This window comes from Urocitellus parryii, chromosome 4 (genome assembly GCF_045843805.1).
Source record: "Urocitellus parryii isolate mUroPar1 chromosome 4, mUroPar1.hap1, whole genome shotgun sequence".
Taxonomy (NCBI): Eukaryota; Metazoa; Chordata; class Mammalia; order Rodentia; family Sciuridae; genus Urocitellus; species Urocitellus parryii.
In genome coordinates, this window is record NC_135534.1 from 208,574,858 (window position 1) to 208,599,353 (window position 24,496).

General features: G+C 62.7%; 1 protein-coding gene across 2 annotated transcripts in view; it reads right to left on the reverse strand.

Moving 5' to 3' along the window:
* Nucleotides 1–24,496, reverse strand: part of Vav2 (vav guanine nucleotide exchange factor 2) — a 145,810-nt gene that overhangs the window by 47,180 nt on the left and 74,134 nt on the right. For both annotated transcript variants that reach the window (XM_026395499.2, XM_026395497.2), the window contains exons 3-4: nt 22,280–22,338; nt 5,830–5,898 (exon numbers count right to left, since the gene is read on the reverse strand). In XM_026395499.2, coding sequence (XP_026251284.1) covers nt 5,830–5,898; nt 22,280–22,338 — 128 coding nt within the window. The remainder of the gene's footprint in view (nt 1–5,829; nt 5,899–22,279; nt 22,339–24,496) is intronic.

Sequence of the window (24,496 nt, forward strand, 5' to 3'; positions counted from 1 at the left end):
CTGTGCCCAGCTCTGAGCTCCTGGGGCTGGCAGGGGTGGTCAGGCAAGGGCCTTCTGGGTTGGACAGGCCTGGGTTCAAACTGTAGCTCTCCCCCATTGGCTGTGTGACCCCAGGCAGGGGTCTTCCCCCCTCGGAGCCCCACCTCCTTTCCGGGCAGTGGAAAGGCTCTGGGCCCTCTGTGCTGAACCAAGGTGGTAAGGTGAGAAACGTCTGGCAAGGTGGGCTCCGTGGACACTGGCTCTTGGGTTCCATTTGGCCAGTCTCCATGACACAGGCCCTCCATTGTGTTCAGGGAACTGGGTGCCACCAAAGAAGGCCCAGCTCGGGGGGCACACACGCTCCAAGTATACTGTACTAAGGCACGGGGCGGGGGAGACCCTGCTGGCAGACACTGCTCGAGGTCAGCTGTAGGTGCCCTGGTGAAGGCCCTTCTGCCCCTGGCCATCACCTGTCCAGGCCAGGCCCTCAGGCATGAGACCACTGCCTCCCTGTCCTCACAGTGCTGTGGCCCTGTGTCCTGCCTGCACCCTGGGCTCCTCTCCAGCTCACTCCTGCCCTGGTCAGCAGGGGACCTGGCCAGGGTCCACACCCCCACCTCAGGAGAGCCTGGCCTCCAGCCTCCTCTTACTGGTGGGCAACAGGCATTCCTCCCAGGAACAGGGGCAGGGGCTGTCAACAAGGCTGGAATGCGGTCCGTCCATAAGGGCTATTTCCCTGGAGCGTCTTTCCAAACCCACCCCCTCTGGAAGAGGTGACCGTGAGATGCCCCCCAGGGCCTCTCTCCTGCCTGAGCCGGGTGGCACTGGGGGCACCCCACATGGACACAGGCTTCCCCCAGTGCAAGTGAGCCCTTGTGGGCTGGGGAGGCGGCTCCAGCAAGCTCTGTGTTGCGGTGGGCAGATTGCGGGCTGCGGGCAGGTGGGGAGGGCTCCCGCCTGGCCAGGGTCCCCGCAGGGGCGTTCTCCACCGTCTTTCCTGCTGATCAAGGGCTCTGCACAGAGTGGCTGAGGGAGGCCCTGGGGCCAGGGTCAGGGGTCCCTAGACCTCCTCCGCACCAGAAACGCCACTTCTGCACCTTAGGAAATTCTCCCGACAACGCTGACATGACACACTGAAAGCCACCAAGTCCTTCAGGATGCAGTAAAGTGTGCAGGTCCAGACCACACCCGAGTGTGAAACCACTTCTACTCCAAGGACCGTGGGGTCAGAGCTGAGCCAGGGGACAAGCCTGTGCTCTCCGAGGGATGAGTGGGTCCCTGGAGCATGTGGCAGGTCCAGGTGTCAATCTCTCGTCCTGTGGCAACAGGCCAAGCAACACCCTGCAATGTCGCCACCCTCGAGGGGCAGCACCTGGCCCGGATCCTGCAACAGAGAAGCGGGCTGTGACCCGCCCAGCGGCACCTGGCCAGCCCCAGGCAGAACTGCCTGGCAGGCCATCACAGGGCCAGAGGCAGGAAGCTGCGAGCTCCTGGCCACCTGGTCTGATGTTGCACAAGACACCTGCCCAACTCCAGGCTCCAAACGGCTCAGGCCCACACCTGAAAGCTACCCTTGCAGAGCCCGGGGAGACCCCGCCTGCACAGAGGCCCAAGAGCCCTGTGAAGAGGCACCGGAGAAGAGGGGCAGAGGCTGAGGGAGGACCTCCGTCCCCAGAGCTGAGAGGCCGGTCACAGTGAGGGTACTCACACCAGGCAGAGGGGCAGGGGCAGCCATCAGGGTGCTCCACCCAGCCACCCTGCGCAGCTGGACGTTGGACACTCACCAGCACGCCACTGGGGGCAGGCTCCCTGCCATGCCAGCCACCTGTCCCCACCCCATCACACAGGATGAAGCAGGCAGCTACCCCAATGGGCTGAACTTCGCCCAGAGTGACCCCAAGGCACTCCTCAGACCCAGAGGGTCAGTGTCCTCGCAGCCTGTCCACACCCCTGCGGGCACCAGGTCCTGCCCTGCCTTCTGTGGCTGCTGCTCCTGCTGCAAGGCTGTCCCTGCCCTTTGGAACATTCCTGCAGGTTCTGAGACCCTCTGTCCACTCTCCTGAGAGGACTTCAGGCTTCAGGCTGGTGACCCCAGCCCCCTGCTGTTCCCGCAATACCATCCCAGGCAGGTCTGTCGGCCTTCCGTGGAGACCTGCCTGCAGGTGTGGCAGCCAGGGTCCAGGGTGGGTCTGAGAAGTGGGACCAGCCACAATGCAAATGCATGGTACTGACCAAGCCACCGGAAAGCGGGCTCCTCCAGGCACAGTGCGTGGCACAGCCATGTGAGCAGCACTACTCAGTGTTGACCTCTCCAGCCGGCCGCTCTCACCACCTGATCATACACCTCGGCCGTCTCAAGAGCCAGCTCAGGGTACTTGGGAAAGCCACCTCAGTCCCTGGCTCCCAGAAGGAGACTGTGGATCAGGGACTGGCACTGCCTGTCCAGATGGCCAAGAGCCCTGCTGGTGTCCAGTTCACAGGACAGTGAGTGGGGTGGAACTGGCCAGGCGCAAACCTTCAGATTAGGGACTTGGTGTGGAGAGGGGAGAAGGTGTTTGTGCTGACGAGCGTCCCAAGGCTGGGTTCAGCTGGGGCCACTCTGCTTCTGTCAGCAAACAGAACAGCCCTACAGTGAGTTCCACGGCCTCTGCTGCCGTGTGGCTCCTAGGAAGTCCTCAGTCGTGGGCGTGGCCTGAGTTGGTCCCCATGGCACAGTGCTGCCACAGCCGCTCAGAAGCTGGACAGTCACCTGCTCCATCAACAGAGCAGGCTGCAGGCCACGTGGACACTCACAAGCCCGAGAAGCTCCGGGCACCCCACCCCAGACCTGCCCATCTTCTCAGCAGTCCCACAGAGCAGGGCCCGACTCCTGTGTCACACAGGAGAAGACCAAGGCTTCAGGAAGACCACATGAGCAGGAATAGGAGAGCTGAGGCTAAGGTGGACAGACCCTCCCAGGACCAGCCAGGAGCCACCTCATGAGGGTGGACAGAGATCTTACTGTGACTGGGGCACACCTTCCAACTGGCCCTGCATGGGGGTTGTGCAAGCCTCCTAAGGGTGGGTTTGGAGTGGGCCCCACGTGGAGACCCAGAGCCCCGTGCCAGGAGGCAGAGGTGGCCTGCACTGCCCCATCATTCCCACCACCCTGTCCAAAACACCCAAGTGGACAGAGGAGTCTCCAGGTGTAGATCCCTGTCTTATGTTTCATGTTCCAGCTCCTGGTCCCAGGCCGACTGTCGCACCTAGTAACCAGGTGACAACTGAACGAAAGCAGGTGACAGTCCCTCACTGGTCTCCTAGGCCACATGGGGTGCCAGGAGAGTCAGTGTGTGACATCCCCCATGGCCGCAGCGTCTGGGGTCCAGGTGGCTGGAGGGTCCTGTGGACAGGCACAGTGCCCAGTGTTGCTGACATGGCTGTTCTGCCCCAAAGCCCCTGGCTCCCTCCCACCAACCAGGAGCTTCGATTAGGCCACGCCCACCTCCTGCCTCCACACTCCACAGGTAACAAACAGCACAGCGGTTTGTATAATGGCTAAATGTCAACGCTAAGTCCACAGAGACAGGATGCTAGGAAATCCTGCTTTTCAGTGAACAGAGAATTTATTAAACACAAGCCACTGGGACCGAGCTGCAAGTTAAAGATCAGACTCATCCCTTCCCTGTGACTCATGGCTCAGTCTGTCATAGCCACGGTCGTAAGGATTAAAGCGCACTTTGAGTGTCACAGGGTATCCCTGGACGGGGCAAGCCTTCCGTCCCTGACTTGCGTGAGCAATTCCATCCTGTTTTGGGTCAAGGGCACAGTCGCCACCAGGAAGGGCAGAGAAAGGGGGCAGTGGGCACCGGGGCCTGTGGACAGATTGCACTCACTGCAGCCTTGAAGCCAGAGGTGGGCTACAGGCCGCAAGGCAGGGGCTGGCTGGCCGGGGCGGAGGGGCAGGTCTGGCCACCTTGGTGTGACAGTTTCTGGGAGCGCGCCCTGTTCAACACGAGAAAGAGCCAGCATTTATGGAGCCCTGATGCATTTGAGGCCCTGTGCTGGGGATTCACCTGCCTGAGGCTCCTACCTAGGAGACAATCCATGCCAAGACTCGGCTCTCCAAGGCCCACAGGTCCCTGTCCTCCAGGGCCCTCATCTGTGCAACCACTGAGGGATGTTTCTGGGAGCTGCCGACCCCCGGCTTGGACTGGAGACAGGAGACACAGCAAATCAGAGCTGGCCCTCAGCATGGCCGGGGCACCCAGGCCTGTCTGGTGGAGAGGTCAGGGCACAGACGGGGTCAAGCTGTGCTTCTGCCACTCACTAGCTGAGAGACATGGACCAGTGGGGGTGTCCCCTCTCTGGGATTGTTTCCTAATCTGCAAAACAGGGACAATGTTTGCACAGATGGAATTGCAGCCTGTGTGCCCCAGAAGCTCCAGGCACCCTCCTGTCACCAGAGTCGCCAAGTGGGTGTCGATGTCAGACCATGGGCATGGGGCCAGTGCCAGGGCCTGGGGTGTGCCTGAAGATGGCCCAGAATCCAACCTCAGGAAACTTCAGACCCACAGGAGACTTTTAGACAGCTAATCACTCTGTGACCCTAGGACACCTGGGGCCATCGGGGGTATGCATGCCCTGTGGGCAGTGAGCCCATCCAGGATGGGGGGCATGCGGCTTCCAGAGTGGGAGCCACCCAGGCCCAGACTTGGCAGATGAGAAGGTTTCCAAAGGGGGAGAATGCTGGGGAGGGGCCCAACCTGGGCTCAGTAAGAAAGGCAGCCGCAGACCAGCAGAGGACAGGTCCCAGGCCCCTGCAGAGTCCCTCCTGCCATGGCAGGCAGCACCCCTCACTCTAGGACCCCCAATCTCTCTAGCCCGCCCAGGGCGGGAGGGATATCTTCACAGAACATTGGGTGGCCTGCAGGCACAACTTGCTGAATCTGGGGTGACAGAGTGCAAACACCACCTGCTATGTGAGGCAAAGAGGCACCAAGTCCCCAGTAGAGCCTCCACCACAGCAGGTGCCCCCTGAGTGCTGGCTCTTAGACATGGTAGGAGCCTCCTCGCCAGCCTATGCTGAGGGGGGAGGAGGACGGCCCAGGAGGCACGGGCAGTCTCTCCAACACAAGAAAGGTGCCACTGCACTGTGGACAGACAGGACCACGGCGGCCAGGAAGCCCAGGCCTGGGAGGGCAGTGGGCACAGGGGCCGGGAGCCACCAGTGATAACCTGGGTGGGAGTCCTGCACCTCCCAGCCTCAGTCCCCCTGCAGGACACGGCTCCCGCCTCCTCCACGCCGCTGCACTGCCCTGCGCAGCGGGGCTGCCTTCCCTGGGAGCAGCCAGAAGACCTCAACCTAGCCATGGGCACCCTGCAGGGATTCCATCCGCAGTCCCTGGGGGGAAAGGCCAGGCTTGGGCTATGTGTGGGAGGAGGAAAGAAATCTCCCAGAGAGAGGGCTGAAGCCAACACGGGCCACCAAGGAACAGGGACACAGCTCCACCGGCCCTGCCCGCCCACCTGGAGACCATGAGCTGCAGACCCCCTGCCCCTGCCCGTGCTCTGAAGGCACCACGCCAGGTGCCCCAGCAAGCCTGGGGCCACAGGAGGCCCATGGCCACCAGCTCCCCAGAGTCCCACAGGAGAAGACCTGGGAGGAGGCCCACTGCACCCCTGCGCCAACACCCAGGCCAGACTGGACAGGACGGTGGCCTTCTAGAAGGCAGGCTGTGCGAGTTAGGGCCGCCCATCCCTCGGAGCCCCCAGATGGCCACAGCCTGCTCAGGCAGGAGGACCACCACACCAGGCAGGCCAGCCCAGGGCCCGCTCCTAGACACCAGGCCACCCTCCCTGCCCCCTTACTCAGCCAGCTCCTCCAGGCTGCGGTAGACGTCATCGTCACTCTCTGCAGTCTCCTCGGAGGGGAAAGGCCTGTGGAGAGAAGGTAAGGATGAGGACACAGCTCTCCTGGGCCCTGTCCCCTGAAAGACCACACTGTGGCCTGGTGCTGCAGACACAGCAACCGCTGGGGTGCTGACGAGGGTGCTGAGGGCGGAGCCCTGGGGTGTGGACGGCTGCCCTCACTGACCCCCGGCATCCTGCTGCCAGTGGGTGGCTGGGCCAACCCTGTCCCCATGCTGCCCTCACACTCCTGGAGGTCCTGGAAACTGGGTGTGGGACGTCCTGGGCACCTCATGGTGTGACGCAGGGTGGGCAGGCGGCCAGCCCAGGTCACCCAGGATAGGACACAGAAGGAAGGTCAGGGGTGCTGCCTGCCACCTCTACTCTGCAGAGCCTGAGGATGGTGGCTCTCACCAACACCCTCCCCAGGGCTCCTGGGAGACATCTGCATAGCCACATCCCATGTCCGGCTGAAAAGGCCACTCCAGGCACCGGCCGCCTGCAGGAGCAAGGGTCCTCACCCAGGGGAGGAGCCACAGCCCTTGGGGCCGGGGTTGAGAACACCAGCCCAGAACGTGCTCTGGCCTACTGACCACTCTGAGCTAAAAGAAACTGAGAACCAGCCGAGGGGGAGAGCTCCCCACTCCCCAGGTGAACTGTGCACTCCCTCGGGGACAGGAACGCCAGCTCGGGAGGAGAGTCCCATCAGCGAGGGGCTGCAAGGAGGAGAGCAGCTCGAGGCCCACTGGCCCTCCAGGCCCACCGGCCCCCCACTTCTGAAGCTCAGGGTGGCCTACATGCTCCGTCATCAGGCCCTTCTCTGAGTCCCACATGTTTACAGGACTCCGGTGCACACGCCTATAACTGTTCTTCAGCCTGTGTCAATGTCACCCAGACCAGCCACAGGGCCGAGAAGGGGGAGGGGGAGGCCGCGGCTCCTCTGGGTAACCCCAGGCACCGCCCTGCTCTCAGTCCTCTGCACAAGCTGGGCAGGCCCCACCTCCCACAGCAGCCAGGAATAGGCCACAGGGGACCAGTGGGCACAGGTGGAGGCCAGGAGGCGGAGGCCGCAGCTCCTTCAGGACAGGTCAGTCTGGAGGAGCAGAAATGCCCCTTTAATCAAACCAAACGTCTCTCTGCAGCCCCAGGCACAGCCTCTGAGCTCCCTGGAAAGCTGCTGCCTGGGAACTTGGGAGCCCACGGGAGCTGACCCACCCAGGTACCAGCAGGGACTTCTTCCCGGCCTGGGGTCGAGCTGACATTTGCCCAGCACAGGACTGGCAGGGATGGACAGCACCTCCTGGAGGCCCCGCCGGCAAGGAGAACTGTGCAGGGCCCACTGGGCTGGGGCTAAAGGCTGGGTCCAGCCTGCCCTGTCACAGACCTGCTTGCACCTGGCCTAGGTCTGAGGTCACCAGGACAGATCCGCCAGGCCACTGTCCTTGTCCCCCACCCCGTGGCTTGGTGGCAGTGGGGTCCGGCTTGGCCCCTGCCTGGTGGACTCCACCTCCCCTGCCCAGCTTCCTCCCTCAGGATGAAGGAAGCACCCAGGGCTTGGTGCCATCAGACCCAGGGCAGAGCCGGCTACCACCATGCCCAGGCCACCCGCAGGAGGCTTCCTGCTGCCTCAGCCCTCTGGCAGCCAGGAAACCCTGTAAGACCCCTTTCTCCCCACAAGGCCCAGACCCCGCACAGCGGGGTGAAGGAGCCCGGGATGGAGGAGCCAGGGCTGAGGAGCCAGGGGCTGGAGGCCCAACCACTACAACAGCACACAGCGACGGCCGCGGAGCACAGTCAAAGCTGGCCAGGCTGGGGCGCAGCAGCGGCCCCAGAGCCAAAGCGCGAGTTCCCCGTCCACCAGCGCAGGCTGTCCCCTTCCTGCCACCCTTGCTGAGAAGACCCTCAGCCCCCAGTCATCACCTCAGCCATTTCTACTCTTTTCAGCTTTTTAAAAATTTCTTCCTAATGCATGAAAACAAAGCTGTGTGTGGTTATAGGGGACCACGCTGCGTTCTGCCACACTTTCCACGCGCTTCTCGCCATAATAAGGAAAAATTACCAAAATTCTCGCTTACTGTAGGACGAGTTTTACCTGCACCTGGAGAACCTCAGAACCCACTCCTCTCCTAGGAGCGTGGTGCATGAGGGTGCAGAGAGAGGGACAGGAGCGCTGCGAGGGGTGGCAGGGGTGGGGGGGTGCACACCTCCCACTGTGCTGCGAGGACTGCATCTGGTTCAAACACCAACACAGGAGGGTGGGCCAGAGATTTGAGGAGACAATGCAGCCACTATCCCTGAAGAGCAGGATGGGCGCAGGCAGCCACTCGGAGACCCACTTCTGGAAGCCACCTGCTAAGTGGTCGAAGGAAGCAGCTGGCTCCGTGGGACGGCACAGGCCCTGCGAGGTCCCAGCAGGCATCCCATGCTGCAGCCAGCGGTGGCACCCAGGGCTCCCTCTCCCAGACTCAGCCTTCAAGTGAGACCCGCCTGCCCGGCCAGGTGGGCAGAGCCGGAGGCAGGGAGCACAAGAGAGGCTTCAGGCTAGGTGAGGTTCTCTACCCGCTGTGTGAGCTCAGATTAGTCACTTAACTTCTCTGACTGCTTCCCCTGGAAAATGGAGACTGTGGCACCCTATCTGGAGCTGCCATGAAGAGGAGCAGGACTGGCAGGATGTTCTGCACCCAGCAAGACCCAGAGCGGAGCTTCCCGTCATCCCGGCCCTGTCCTTGCGGGCCACCTTCCACTGCCCAATAGGGCTCAGGGGGTCCTTCAAGCCGTGCCAACACAGCGTCTCGTTTCCTGACAGACCGCTCTGCACCCCCTAAGGCAAGACTCGAGAGGAATTTCATGTCCGTGGTCTCTGCTCTGCTGGCGATGGTGCAGGCAGGATCCTCCCCCTCCCTGCTCTCCCGCTTCAGCGTCTGGGCTCAGCCCTCCTGTCCTGTCCTGTCCTGTCCTTGGCCTCCCTACCCCTGAGATAACAGCTGGAGTCAGAAGAAGGCCCTGCCACCGCGAAGCCTCGGCCACTTCTCTCCCAGCCCCACTCTTTGGGGCCACAAAGCCCCTTGAGCGGAGCTCCAAATCCAATTAATTCCTGCCACCGCCAAACAAAGGCGGGCCATGGTGGCGGGAAAGATCCCCTGGGGACGGGAGGGCTCGGTGGGGGACAGCTTCAAGACAGGGGGTAGGGGCCCTGCCAGCCTCCCGGCAGTCTCCACAGCCCCCCCTGCTCTGCCCTAGCCCGCCCTCCCCACACACCAGGTCCAGCACCCCTCAAGGCTCAATGCAAACCCGCCTCACAGGAAACTGACCACTCTCTCGGCCTAGGTCCACCTCGCTCAGCACTGGGCGCTGGAATGCACAGTGCTGAACCCCCTGGGGGGCAGCAGCAGCCCCTCCCCGAGCAGCCCACCACAGGACACCCCCAGGCTCCCTCAGCACCCCCACCCTCTCGAGGGCCTCTCTCCAAAGTCGGCCTCCGCCCCAGCTGCTGTGGCCATGTCTGCACAGGACAATCAGTCTCAGTGCCACCCAGAGGACAAAAACCTGAAGAAAGGACAGCTAAGGACACTTGGGACCAAACCCAAAGACAGAACAGAGGGAGCAGGACCCCAGTAACTCCACTGCCCCTCCCTCAGGTGTTTACAGAGCACCTCCTCCTGCTGACCACAGCTGCTGGTCATGGCTTCAGGGAGTGGGAACAGGGCCGCTTTGGCTGGGGGTCAACACTGAGCTCTGGCCCTGCTCTGAACAGTGGCCTCTGCCAAATGCCCCACGTGCAGCTGACGGGGAAGGACCCCAGGGCTGGAAGGGTGGCTCTGGGACTCCTGGACAGAGGGTGGGGAACAGGGCCGGGCCCTCAGTGGGCAGCAGGATGGTTGGGCTGCTTCCTGGGAAGCCCCAGAGAGCTTGCTGGAGGTCAGATCTGGTTTTTGAACCAAGCTTGGGGGCCAAGGCGAGAACCCCAACACAGTGCCTTCTCCAGAGGCAGGCCCGGTGCCACAGCCGCAGCCGGGGGCTGGTCAGCTTCATGCCCCGGTGTGCCTTGGTGGGGCCAGGGGCCACGAGGGTGGGCTTCCACAGCAAGCACCATATGCACGTGGTGCCGAGGACATGAAGGACAGCTTGGGCTGCGGGGGCTGCTCACGCCACCTGAGCCCCAAGCCCCCATCTGATCCTCTCATCTCTTCAAAACCAGCCAGGGATCAGCGCTGGGCTCCCTGACTCCATCTGGCAGTGGCCTTCCTGCATTATTAAATCTAATCCTGCGCCCCATGGCCAGGCCTGCTTCCTGGGGATTCCTCCAGCCAGAGCAGGGACCCCCTCTCAGCTCTGAACACACAAACCCACAGGGCAGGTGCACTCTCAGGAGCAGGGCCATGCCCGCAGCTCCATCCCACCCACCCTGGACACTGAGCACGGGGAGAAGCTTGCTCCCTGGGGGGTGCCAGTGGGCAGTGCACCTGGCACAAACGCTGGCCAAGCCCATCTGGCCTGGGCTTCCCCTGCTGGGGAACGGGAGCAGGTAGTACCCTGTTTAGCCCCCGCCCCTGGCCAGCACCCCATGCCCACTGAGCACCTAGCCCCACATTCCATGGTCCCCAGTTCCCAGTCAGCGCTGCAGGACACCTGGCTGCTTCCCTCGAAATTGCCAAGTGCCCCCCAGCCCGGGGAGCTCCTCTGCCCTACTGGGGTCAGACGAGTCCGCTCGGCCCTGGACCCACCACCTCAGGGACTGTTTTCTCCCATGATACATCTGAAAAAGAACATGACCTGAAATAAATACCCTAGTTCCAGAACGTTCTGAAGCTCTGGGCAGTGCTTGGCTCTGCGGCAGCTGAGCTCCTCCAAGACCCGCCACGGTCTGTTCTGTGGTCGAGGGGCATTTCAGGCGGAAGTCACCAGCCCACGGGAAACGTCGCCACCGCCTCCTGCATCTGGCCTGTTTGGGAGACGTGGCTCCCGCAGCCCCACGGGCCATCTCCAAGGGTGTTCATAGCGCACAGCAGAGCAGCCCACAGATGCCCTGTCCTCCCAGTGCCAGCCAAGACCAGGGATGGGGCAAAGCCTGGTTTGCATCCTGGAGGGCGAGACAGTTCATAGCCCAGGAGGATGCCCCGTGGGCCCTAGTGTGCTCAGCTCCAGCCCTGGCCCGCCTGGAGGGACCAAAGCTCCTGGCCACCTGGGCCTGAGGGGTTTCTTGGGATTAGGGACTGTCAGTGCTGAAGTGGGGACAAGGTGGCCACCCAGACCTGCATGTGGTAGGCAACACTGTCTGAAACCCTGGTGTGACACTGTGGTGGGGCCCTGGCTGGCCCCCACTCCCTACCCCGAGGCTAGCCTTGGAATCACGCTGGGGCAGGGGTGGCACCAGGCCACCCCAGGGCTCAGAAACACCTCACCCAGGTAAGAAGGCCACAGGACAGGAGTCCTGTGAGAAGCAGAGGCCAGTGAGGGGGCTGGCCCGGAGACCCCCACCCAGGGCAGTGGAACTGGGTGACAGGCCCCTCTGGCACTGCATGGGGGGCGGACCAGAGGTCCACAAACTTGAAAGGCACATCAGACGCTGCAGCCCCAGGACCCACAGCCCCTTCAATTATTCAAGAGGCACCTGGTGCCGCCTTCTAATCTGCGGGAGGCCTTGAGGCCTGGGGTTGTTTATTAAAAACTATTCTCCCGATGAACAGCCCCAAATGTCAGAGCCAGACAGGGACAGATCTCGAGTCCCGGTCCAGTGACACCCATCCAGGTGGCCACCCAGTGCAGGAGCACCACACCCCCCCAGTGCACCTGTGTTGGAAATTAGCAGAACTGTCCCCTTCCCTGAAGGTACAGTGCGGCTGAGGGCACAGGGTCAGGCACAGAGAGCACTAGTTGGGTGGGGGCCGTCTGGGCTGGGAAACAGGAAGGGCCTCTCCAGGGAGACACCAGGAGGCAGGCAACGGGCCTGGGCAGCCGTCTCGTTTTGAACTGAGGTCCAGGGTGAGAGCAGACAGGCAGGGGTGTGACCCGGGGGAGCCACGCCCTGGCCTGTGCCCTTGCTGGGGACCTGAGCCCAGCCCCAGCTGACACACAGGTTAGATGGCGACAGACCACCTGCCTCTCAGTGAAGGTAAAGGGGGGATGGTGTACAGGAGGGGCTGGAGGGGCAGTGAGGACAGGAGGGGGGAGGAGGCCTGAGTGTGGGCTGGGACAGGGTGGGAAGGTGGACCCTGACGTCTGACCTGGGAGGTGCCTGTGGGCAGCAGCAAGGAGAAAGGCAGTGGGTCCCAGCCCTCTGCCACCGCGCCTTCACTGCCTCACTGCCGTGCCCTCTTCCCGGGGACACCTGCCTGCTGGGTCAGAAAACCCCACCCGCGTCCCGCCTGGATGAACACTTAGGATGCATCCAGGGTAACAGGCGGCTCTGGGGCATGACCCACATGAAGGGGGAGGGACAGGCCAGCAGGGAGGCTGCAGCGCATGGCCTGCAGAGCCCTGCCAAGGACACAGCCTCTCTCCCAGCCAGCCACCAGGCCTCTGGCGTCCTGTTTCTGCAAACACTGCAGCACAGTCCCTGCCCCAGGCAGGACCTGGACCACCCACGTTCTGGTTCCTGATGGGCCGGCACCCCCAGGCGTCCTCTTGGCCTGGGCCTGGGGAGCCAGCACTGAGCTAGGCCATGGGGGGCAGAGGAATCACTGGGACAGAGAGACGGCAGGTCCCGCCCGCAGAAGGACACGGGCTGAGGTTTGAGCCTGCCCAAGGTTCCCAACCACGGATAGGACAGAGACCCAGTCTCCCAACCCCCAGCTGGGCACCTCCAGGCCCAGCGGTGTCTCCACAGCCCCAAACTGCTCCAGGTCCAGGTGGCCCTGGCGGGGCAGCTGTGAGTCTTGCTCTGAAGATGGGACACCCAGCACCACTGGAAATGGACACCCTTTCTCCTCAGGGCCACGCAGTTCCCTCCCGGGGATGACCCTCAGCCCAATGGAGGCCTGTCCTCACAGCACAGGGAGAGCCTGGTGGCCTTGTGACAGCCCCCAGAGTGTCAGGAGAGCTCAACGTGACTCTGAGGCCTGGAGAGCACTGCAGCTCAGGACCCGCAACCTGGGGCCAGGAGAGGCTGCCACCCGCACTCCTGCAGACACAGAGCTGGCCAAGCAGGCAGGACCAGTGGGGAGGTCCTGTGCGACCTCAGGCAAGACCCCTCCCCTCTCTGAGCAGCGGGGGACTGGGGTGACAGAACAGCTGGAGGCCCTCTGGTCCCCTCCTCCAATTTCCTGCAGACTTGCTGGGAAACGAAGGGTCAGCCTCATGGCCTCGGCCTTGGCAGGCCTCCTAGACCCAGAGACCTCTCCCTTAGGGGACAGCTGCCACGGGGACAGTGAACCCAGAGCCCGGCCCCTCTGAGCACCACAGGCATCACTAATGGGTCAGCCGCACTCCAGTGACTATAGAAGAAGCAGGAAGCCAATCCTGGGAAGGGCGGTCAGCCTCCCTGGTCAGCTTCCCAGAGAGAGCTGGCCAGCCCTCCATCGCCACAGCGACGGCACCGAGGTGGGGTGAGGCCCAACAGTCCCAGGCAGTCTGGTTAAGCTGGTCCACAGATGCCAGCCTCTGCCCAGTCAGAGTATGGGGCCAGGGGCGGGGACAGGTGTACCCACCTGGCTGAGAGGGCCCCAGTCACTCTTGTCTTCCCGGCGTTCACGAGCGAGAGCAGGTCATGGCCAACATGGGCCCTCCTGTCTCCTCCCAGAAGGCATGCCAAGCCGGAGAAGCGGCAGAGTTGTCCAAGGAGACCATCCAGGAAGGGCAGAGCTATGGGAGCCAGGGGTGCCACACCTGCCTGGCACCTCCTGCTGCCCATCAGCCCTCACTCCCCCCTGGATGCCAAGCCACCCCTCACTTCCCCAGCCTCCGCTCTGGAGCCCCTACAGGCCACAGGGGCCAGGAGGGCTTTAGACAAAGCCTCAGAGGCCACGGCTGGAGGCTCCCAGGCCCCCACCCCATGAAGGGGAGACTGCCACTGCCTCCCTCCTGTCGCCAGGACTTGGCTCCACTCCTCCTGGGACACCAACACACACCTGGGAGTGGCTTGTCACCCCACCCTGCGACTCGTCTCCCCCGGAACCCAGAGCCTCAGAGCAGCTGCACACAGTAGGTGCACATGACTGGCTGACAGGCTGGGACAGGGTTCCCTGGGGCCTCTATGCCCTGGATCTGGCTGGATGAAGCCTGTGAGGGGACAGGGCGGGCCCAGCTCTCCCAAGGTCCACTGAGGGGATGCCCAGCTCGGAAGCTCAGCACGCAGAAGTGGGTCTCGGCCCTTCTGGAGAGCAGCAGCCCTGGGCCCTGGGCAGCCCAGGAGGACGGGGTCAGGCCGGCAACTGTTTCTTCACAGTGCCCTGTGGCTGCAGTGCCCTGGTGGCTGCAGTGCCATGTGGGCTGCGGTGCCATGTGGGCTGTAGTGCCCTGGTGGGTTACAGTGCCCTGGTGGGTTACAGTGCCCTGGTGGGTTGCAGTGCCATGTGGGCTGCAGTGCCCTGGTGGGCTGTAGTGCCCTGGTGGGCTACGGTGCCCTGGTGGCTGTGGTGCCCTGGTGGGTTGCAGTGCCCTGGTGGCTGCAGTGCCATGTGGGCTGCGGTGCCCTGGTGGGCTACGGTGCCCTGGTGGGTTACAGTGCCCTGGTGGGTTGCAGTGCCATGTGGGTTGCAGTACCCTGGTGGCTGCAGTGCCATGTGGGCTGTAGTGCCCTGGTGGGCTGTGGTGCCCTGGTGGGCTACGGTGCCATGTGGGTTGCAGTGCCCTGGTGGGCTATGGTGCCACGTGGGCTGTAGTGCCATGTGAGTTGCAGTGCCCTGGTGGGTTACAGTGCCCTGGTGGGTTGCAGTGCCCTGGTGGGCTGCGGTGCTGTGTGGGCAGTGCCCTGGTGGCTATAGTGCCATGTGGGCTACGGTGCCCTGACGGGCTACGGTGCCCTGGTGGCTGTGGTGCCCTGGTGGGCTGCAGCCTCGGGCTTCAATGAGAACAGGGTGGGCCACAGCCCTGACCTCCTGGGACCCCCAGCTCCTTCCAGACCCTCCTGCTCCCAACCTGTCAGGTTCCCAAACTGGGAAGACCCCGGCCTCTCCCGGCTCAGGGAATGGGAGTCCAAGGACCCAAAAGGAGAAAATCCAGCTTCCCACAGCCACCCACCCCATCAGGACCAGGGCCAAGCCAGCGCTGTGCCACAGCCACTAGCAGCTCCTCACTGTGGACAGCAAGACTCGGTGCTTGGCAGCCTTCCCGATAACAGCCCCGAGGGGAAGCAGAGCCTCTCCTGCCCCCAGGGTCAGTATGAGGCCAGCGTCCCCAGTCCCCAAGGCTTGTCCTGACAGGACCTGAGCTGGAAGGGCCCAGAGATGCCTGGGCCACAAGCTGCACCTGGGCCAATCCTGGAGTCCCAGTGTCACCCAGATGGGTAGCCCTGGGCCAGAAGTGTCCTCTCCTCAGCTGCCACCTCTGCAGGACAGAGTGGAAACTCCAATTCCCAGGTCACAGTGGTCATCGGGGAGCTCATGCTGGGTAGCACACAGCCCCAGGCAAGTCTGGTCACTGTGGCCAAGGGAAGAGGGCAGGGAGGCCCTGGGTGGCCAACCACCAGGTGTGAGGCAAAGTGATAGGCTGTGGCGTGGCCTGCCCACACGACAGTGAGGGAGTCTCAACATCATTCTCAGTTTTCTTTCTATTAAGGTCCAAAACAACCAAGATGAGCCAGAACTGCGTCTCAGTGTTGTGGTGGCTGCGGCTGGCAGTCTTGTTTCACAGTCCTGGGGCCGAGCCCAGGCCTCCCGCACGAGGCAGGTCCTCCACCAAGGGACCGCCCCAGCCTCTGGGCAGGAAGTGGGAAACCTGAAGTTCAGGACAGCGGTCACCTCCTGAAGGGGCCGGGGAAGGACCGAGCGCGGGGCTGGGTGGGCATTTCCTTCCTGATCCAGAGCCACAGCGTGCTCGCGCCAGGGTAGCCTGGCTGACTCTCAGTGTCACAGATAACGACCAGTTAAACAGATGAGCCTGCAGAACAGAGGAGGGAAGCTGGCCACAGAACGTGGACAGAGGGGACACGTAGGAATTTGCAGGCGGAGGCTGCAGGGCCAGTTGGAGGCTATCCAGCAGCGAGCGCCAGGGCCCAGTGACAGGGAATGGACTCAGTCGACCCCCAGCTGACGTCTGGCCTGTCATGAGCCAGACCCGGCTGGCTGCTTCGGAACTTAGGGCCATTTGTTGCCCTCCTAGAACCGGGTCCACCTGACCAACAGAAGCAGCACACATGCAGAGGGGGGTGGCAGGTGATGGCCACGGGTGGCAACGTGACATTCAGTCTACTACACGAGACCCTCTGGTGACAAGGTGAGCTGACCCCAGTAGGAGTGGGGGGCAGCTGTCTGCCAACCTGCACCCAGGCCACCCCCAAGCCACAGACAGAGCCAGGACGCCACCTGTGAGGACTTCTAATGACCTCACAAATCCCAGCGCAAGACGCAGCAGGTCTTCTTGGCTCTGAAGAGGAGCCAGCAAGGGCACCGGCTGCCCAGGTGAGTCTGCGGTGGACACGGCGCGGGGTGGCTCATCTCGGTGGCCTGGAGCCACCAGAGCCCAGGACCATGGCCAGGAGGCCGAGCCTGAGACCCGGGGGTGGCAGGCCCACTCCTGCAGCTCCAGGAAGGGCGGCTCCTGCCTCCTCTGGTTGCTGGTGGCCCCCAGCACCCCGGGGCCCCTGGCTGCACCATCCCACCCCTGCCACCAGGTTGCCCTGGCCTGTGTCCCTCCTCTGTGCATCTCCTGAAAGGACACTGTCTTTGGACTTAGGTCCGCCGGTCACCCAGGAAGATCTGACCTACCATCTGATTGTCTCTGTAGAGGCCCTTTTCCCAACAAGAACCCACTCGGTTTCCAGGGGACGTGGGGGGCCACCACCCACCCCCTACACCCACCCTACCCAGGCCCACCTGAGGGCCTGGGCACATCGTCACAGGCCTCACTGAGAACCACCACCGGGCTGCTCTCCACTGGCCGCTCCTCAGTGCCATGCGGACAGGCAGGCTGTGGGGGCTCCTTCGCCTGCCTGTGACCAGTGGCCAGTGTCCTTTCCCTACACAACCTCCTGGTGCTGGAAGGTGGCCTGAGGACCAGACCCTGTTCCCACACTGGCCCAGGGACGCACGGCCAGCACCAGGAGGACGGACGAGCTAATGGCCGCAGGACCCAGTGTCCACCCGAAGGGACCTCAGGAGAAGGACCCTGGGCCTCAGTTTCCAGGATCCTTAAACCAGAAAAAAACAGTTACCCATCCTGACTGCCCTCAGCCCTCCCACCCCAGCACTGCCCAGACAGGACAGCCACGTCCCCCACCCTGCCTTACCGTGAGGCCCACTGTCCCCACCCTTCCAGAGCCAGCAGGTCAGGGAGGACCCAGAACATCCCAGGGTAGCCTGGCTGGCCTGATCCCTATGTGCAGATTTCGTGGTCAGAGACAATGGATGTGTAGCGAGCAGGCCCTGGGCCTGCCCAGGAGCCACTGTACAGGGACGAGGTACACGTGTGTGTAACTGTGAACACACCTGTGCCCCCGCCTCCCTAGCTGCCACCCGATGCTACCGACAGAGAACAGGGGGTGTGGGAGCCAGCACCACAGCGATGGTGGGGACCCTCTGTGAGCTCACCCCGAGAGCTGGCCACCTGTCCCCAGGAGGCCAGACCACAGGCTGGACGCCCAGCAATCCACAGGCAGCCTCTGGCCTCTCCCTAGGAAAGGATTCCATGTCCTAACCACTTGCCCACACCCACCACGGCGAGTCCACTGTCTCCTGAAAGGAAGGCTGGCCTGGGGACCCACGCGGCCAAGCACGGCTCCTGCAGCAGACCTGCCAGGGCCCCTGCAGCAGACCTGCCAGGGCCAGGTGGCCGGGACATTTGGTGCCACCAGGTGGGACAATTAAACCATTTGCTAAGTAGATAGAAACTGTCACCTCCCATGCAAATCCAGTGGCCTGGGATGAGCTGGGCAGCTCCACCTGGGAAAGGATTTCATCCACCTGGAGGGGCCAATGGGAGCAGGAATATTGTTCCCAAGAGAGGGGCCTCCAGGAGCCACGGCCACGTCCCTAATGAGCATCACCTCCCAGAAAAGGGGCTGTGGCCCTCGGGGCAGCACAGGCGCTGCCTGCCCCTGTGCCTTGGCCAGGGCTGCTGACTGGTGGGAATGGTGGCCCTCCACCCGGGGGAAGCAGGGGCGCTGGAGGGTGCCTGGCATTCAGTGGGTACACAGTCCCCGGAGCCCACCCCCAGACCCTCCAGCCAAAATGGTTCTTCTGGGAGGCACCTGGCACCTTGTAGATGACTCAAGCGTTCCTGAAACAAGGTTAGGGCTGGAGGTCAAGGGTGCGGCCCTCGCCCTAGAGGGATGGGCCTCCCCGACATCCTGGCTGCCCATCGAGACACCAGCTCAGCAGCCTCCCGGCCACGGCAAAAAGAAAGGGGAAGGGAACGTTGGAAACAGGGCTGGCTCGCTGCCTCTCGGTCTGAGCCCCGCTTGGCATCTGGCCCTCCCAAGGGAGGCTGGGGGCGGGGGCGGCCAGCAGGCAGGAGCCATGGGTGGAGGCCGTCCCCAGCTCTCACCCACCGGCGAGACCAAAGGCTGGGTTCCCTAGAGGCACCAGTAAAAAGCGAGGCGTTCATTTTCAGTTCCGAGTGTTCTGTTGTCCTTAGAATTGGACACGGTGGGTCTAGAGCTCCGGGAATCCGCTTCCAGCTAAGGAGGAGGCTCCAGCTCCCAGGTCCCGCAGACATTCCGCGTCTCCTGCCCAACTCAGCCTGACCGGAGGCCTGCCCAGCCTGCCGTCACAGGGGCTCTGTTCAATCACCCCAAGGTGGGCCCACCCAGAGGCCCACCCAGAGGTGAATGGCCAGCAGCTGGTGGCCGCCCAGGAGTGGACTTTCAGTCTTAAGGAACAAAGTGCTGAGCCCCGCTGCAGCCACAGGAACCTCTAAAACGTGTTCCCAAAAGAAGCCAGGCGCAGGACGCCACACCATGTGGCTCTGCTCTGAAATGTCCGGGCAGCAGAGCCACAGAGAGAGAGCAGGGATCTGGGGGCCGGGTAGGGAGCAGCCCTTCGGGGGTCCCCTTCCAGGGTACAAGAATGTTCTGGAACTCAGTGTGGGTTGCACAATATCGTGAACATACTGAATTGTGCCTTTAAAGAGGCCACGTTTACATGAGTTTTATTCTCAACTTTTTAATATCAGGAAGCACAAGAGAGGGTGGCGGGCTGGGCCAGGACTGGGCTCTGGGCTCCTCTCAGCCACCAGGGGTCCAGGAGAGTGCCCAGCAGAGGCCTGGTGTGTGGGTTTCCAGAACGGGAAGCGTTGGCTAAAGACGCCCTTCTGCCAGTTAACAGCACAGATGGTGAAGAGCTTGGCCGGTGTGCCGTGAAGGGTGGGTGAACACCCAGGCTCGCCCCGGTCCCTGTGGGAGTCCCAGCCCAGGTAGAGGAGGAAGGGGAGGAGGAAGCAGGTGCCTGGAGTGTTCTGAGCTCACAGTGGGCAAGTAATAGACAGACCTCGTCCCAGGGCCTCAGGGCAAGAACAGGTGTGTGGCAGCCGCAGAGCATGGCTCTCCAGGCCTGGCCCTTCGCTGTCTGTAAGCACACCCTCCTGTCCCCAGCCTTCCCAGCCTCCCTGGGGCCCAAAGAGAAAGGCCCATCTCACTCCAGCTCCTGAGGGCCCCCTCTCACCTGCAAGCCCAGAGCCACCTGCCTGACAGGAGTCTACTGGGGACCTCGGCCACACAGGTCTTTGCTCCACACGTGACTCATGGTGGGCCCTGGGCCACGGTGTCAAGTGAGCCTCCGGGGGTTGGAGGCTGAGTGACCAAGGGGCCCACAGTCACTTCAATACACCCTGCACAATGCGGTGGGCTCTGTGCTACTCCAAGTGCCTGGAGTCACACCGGGCTGACAGCAAGGGCCACACCACCCACAGGACCCCAGGAGTGGAGCACAGCAGCCCCACCCTACTGGCCCCAGGACCTGCCCACCTGCCTTCTGCACCCACTGGCTAGGCTCGGTGTCCTTCCCTATAAAAACCACAACCCTGAGTCCACAGCATTCCCACTTCCTGGGAGCCATGGAAACAGGGTGGGCTTGGGGACCCCAAATGCACTGCCACCGTCACAAGAACATACTACTGAGCCCCTCCCTGGGCCAGGTGCCAAGCTAATGGTCTACAAGCCTCTGAGCCCTGAAAAGCCCATGACCCCCCCAACACAGAGACTCAGGCGCAGGGGCCAGCCTGGCTCACCAGGACACGGGCTCAGGTCAGGGCCAGGACTGCAGCTGCTCTTTACCCCTCTGCTGACCACCTCCCAAGGCCCTGCTGTCTCTTCCCTGCCCAGAGCAGCTCCAGACCAGAGGAGGACACGGCTTTCCATTCCTACCTGCCCTTGAGTCCAGGCAGCAAGCAGGGCCTCCCTGTCCATGGGGCTTAGGAAGCATCTGGGGAGATGTGGGAACAAAGAGGTGGCCTACTGCTGTCACCTACGTAACTGTCCTGGAAGAGCCTCCTCCTCACACACCCAGGATGGACGCAGGGCCAGCTCCCTCCAGTGGTCTCACCAACCCCACCCCCAGGGATCAGCCCCTGAGCAGGGCGGGGAGTCTCAGGAGGCTAGGGAGGGCAGAGGGGAAACGGGGGCCATCCTCGACCCAGAACTGTGTTCAGGCCGCTGCCAGAGAAGGCCGGCACTGCAGCGGGCTGTGTTCAGGGCCAAGCGGGCCACCGTCCCCAGAAGTCACTGGCTAGGCTGCTCTGACACAGGCCAGGATCCCGGCTCCCTCCTAGTGGGGAGAACGTGTGGTGAGTGGGAGGGGGCTGCTCAGCACGCAGTGCCGGGAATCCCACTCCCGAGTGGCTGAGAGGGGCAGGGAGTGGAAGTCAGCCAGGGCCACCGAGGGCCAGGACGGGTGGACGACACCCGCACTCCTCCAGTTCCAGGAGCAAGAGCCGACACCCAGCCTTCTTCTTCTTCTGATTTTGGTGGTGCAGCTGCAGGTGGACACAGGCCTTCATTATTTACTTAGAACCCAGCGACTCACACGTGCTAGGCGAGTGCCCTACCGCTGAGCTCCAGCCCCCCCCCCCCCCCCGTTCTGACTTTGTACCCAGAAACGACACAGTTTTGTTCAGCTGGACACTTCTAAGGGAGACCTGTACAGGCCTCGCCACAGCTAAGACCAGTCTGTGCACAGGACAGGCCGGGCGGCCGGGCAGGCGGGTGGCCTGTCCCCCTCTGCACCGCATTGTGCCGTGGACACCTCTTCCTCTCTGCTTAATATTTCATTGGAAAACATTTTTTTTAATATTTATTTTTTAGGTGTAGATGGACACAACACAATACCTTTATTTTTTATGTGGTGTTGAGGATCGGACCCGGGTCCTGCCTGTGCTAAGCGAGTGCTCTACCACTGAGCCACAATCCCAGCCCCATGGAAAACATTTTTGAACGGCCCACACTGCGGCTGACATTTAAAAGAGAGAGAGACGCCGTCAAAGAAACAGCTAAGTGCTCTGCCAACCCAGGGCGGCAGAAGGCCCCAGGTTCCCTAGCACATTCCACCTGCTCCAGGGCTCAGCACCTGAGCCCACACCCGACACAAGTCCCAGGACCCCAGCCTCAGGACACTGTGCCCAGGACACCACTGTGCTCAAGGCCCTCTCCCCTCGGTGTCACTCTCAGGTGTGACCCGCCCACGGGGATCTAGCGAGGGGCTCTTCCTGCCACTCCAGTCTCATATCTCCCTGGTGGCCTGTGTCCCTCAGGCGACCCCCAGGAAAGGCCCACCCTGCATATGTCCCCTCCAGACCTGGACGCCATCCCCAAGGAGACCACCTCCCTGACCCTCAGATGGGAGCCAGCGATCACGACAGCCAGGGGTCCATTCATGTATCAGAAACGGGCCAGGCAGGTCTGACAGAATTACCCCGAGAGTACAGCGGTCCCTCGGGGTCCTCAGAGGCCCGTCCAGGGCAAGCACACGTGGCCAGGCCATCCCCGCAAACCCTCCCCAGAGGCCTCCCTGGCACCAGGGTCCCAGCTCTGCTGTGCGCAGGGCACATTTAGGCGTGTGATGATCTGTGAAAGGATCGATTTGCTGGTCTTATTACCTAAGTCGAAGGCAATTGTGCAGCCGTCAGGAACATGCTGCAAGATCCCCTCATGGGGCTGCGGCCCCTCCTCCACGCCCCTGCCGCCGTGGCCAACAGGCAGCTCTGCCACACACTGAGAATTCACCACCGACGCGGCAGAGGACCCGCTTACAACTCACGTCTCTGATGAGGCACGTGGGTAGCGAGGAGACCCCAGGCCCGCCCTCCTGCGCTGCCCGGAGCTCACCTGATGCCTTTGGTCTGTGCGATGCTGTGCAGGGACAGTCGGGACACCGCGGAAATGACCTGCAGGAGACAAGAGAGGGTCCTGTGACATCACGAGCAACCACAGGTCACCATGAAGCCACCATCGAGGGTCCCGTGGGTGCTGAGCGCCGGCAACTACGCACATCTTGTCCTGGAGGAGAAAGCGCCTTAGTCTAGACACCTACTTTGAATTTATTGTGCACAATCTGTCATTTTGTTGCACTAGCACTTGCGGAGGGCCACCACACTCCCAGGGAGGAGAGAGTCTCTGCTCCTGTGACCCTCCTGGCCCCAGGTCCCTGCGCTCTCTGCTCACCCAGAAAAGGCGAGCAGCCCACGCTGCTGTTCTGGAAGCTGCCCCATGTTAACAGCAGCTCAGGTTCCCAGAAGGGGCCTACCTGTTTCAAAACTGAGGAAATGGAAGCCCAGAGATGTATGGTGACTCACCCAATGTCACACAGCACCAGACAAACATACAAGTGTAGCACTTGCTTCCTTCAAGCCCCAACTCTCCATATGGCGTCTAAATAGGTACCTCCCTTAGCTGCTCCATGTCCAGCAGCCTTGTCGAAGGGCAGAGAAGAAACCACAGGGGAAGGCCCCTCCGCAGCCCGGTGAGCCAGGATCGGCCAGCGAGCAGGGTCAGGGGTCGCCTTGCTGCCCAGCTGTGCAAGGCAGGGTCTGTGGGACGACCTGGTCCCGAGTCTCCTCAGACAAGCCTGAGCCAGCCCAGCAGGGGTCCCAGCGTCATGTGTTCCAGGGGACTCACAGACAGTCACCACCTCGCGCCTCATGTCCAGCTTAAGAGTTCTGTGTAATTAGGGGTAAGTCAAAGCAGCGTTTCTGTCTGTCCTCGCGCCTATTGACAGAACACTGGATGGCCGTGGCCAGCCCAGGGCACAGAGTGGCCCCTCTCCCGGCCTCCAGCAGCAGACGCTGCCAATCCACCGACGCGTCTCCGTGGTGGAGTCCTGGGGGGCACCAGCCCAGGAGTGGCAAGCACAGAAGCCTCATCCTGACAGCTGGACCTCAAGACGGAGGGCGCCACGGTGGGCAGGTGTGGCTCTGTGTCTGGGCACCTGCAGTCCTGGGGTCAGCACTGCTACTACAGCTGCCCTGACCACAGCCTCACCCTGAGTGTGCAGTGCTTTGCCCCAAGAGGGAGGCTCTCGGCAATGTGTGCGAAGGGCTCGGCTCTGGAACCAGGATGAACCAGGGAGCACGGCCAGCAGCCAGCCCTGGCCAGCTCTGCAGGAGGCGGCTGTCCTTCCAGCCACCCAGGCTGGGTGCTTCCTGGTGTCCTGGGGAGTGAGCCTCCTCCCGAGACCCAAGTCCCAGGGCGGGGGCTGCTGGGAGCAGACAGGAGACCCCGAAGGAGCCCAGCCAAGGGCCAGATCAGGGTGGGGCAGGCCCACATGAACCCGCTACCCTGCAGGAGAGGGCGGCACTCCCCAGGCACCTCTGGCCAGCCAGGTGACAATCAAAAGCCTCCTGGCTCAGGGCCAAGAACTCCTCCAAACGTAAATGTCAAAGGATGACATTTTCCCAACTTGTATTTCCTCTTCCCAGCCACGTCCCAGTTGGCAGATGAATGAAGCAGCACAGGCCGCTCTCCCGCCTTCCTGTCCCTTCCTGTCCCTTCCCGTCCCTCCTGCCCCCACAGACAACCAGCTCAGTCAGCCGCCACCCACAGAGCCTCCCTGCCCTCGAAGAGCTCAGGCCCAGGGACCTGCCTACAGCGCAGGCTCCCAGAGCAGGCTCCTGGGCCTCCGCCCTGCACACAAGCATCCGAGCGCCCTGCCTGCAACTGTGCCCACTGGCTACCACAGGAAAGAGGGGTGGACTGGGCAAGCCCAGAGGCAAGGTGGCAGGCGGTGGGGTGGAACTCTTGGTCCCTGCCCCATCCAGCACAGCCTCTTTGATCCCAGGCTCCCGGACTGCAGCCCTTGCCTTCCCCACCAGGGCAGCAGCGGCTGTAGAAGGCAGACCCACCCCAGCCCAGCCTGCCAGAGGGGCCCAGGGATCCGCATGTGGCCAAGGTCCCATGTGGCGGGATGTGTGCCCCTCTTGGGGACTGGGTCATGCAGATAATGCCACAAACTGGGTCAGGATCCAGAGGAGGGCCGGAACATGCCCAGCTTGTCTGCCTGTGGCCCCTGCAGACACGATACCCCGAGGGGATCACAAGACAGGTCAG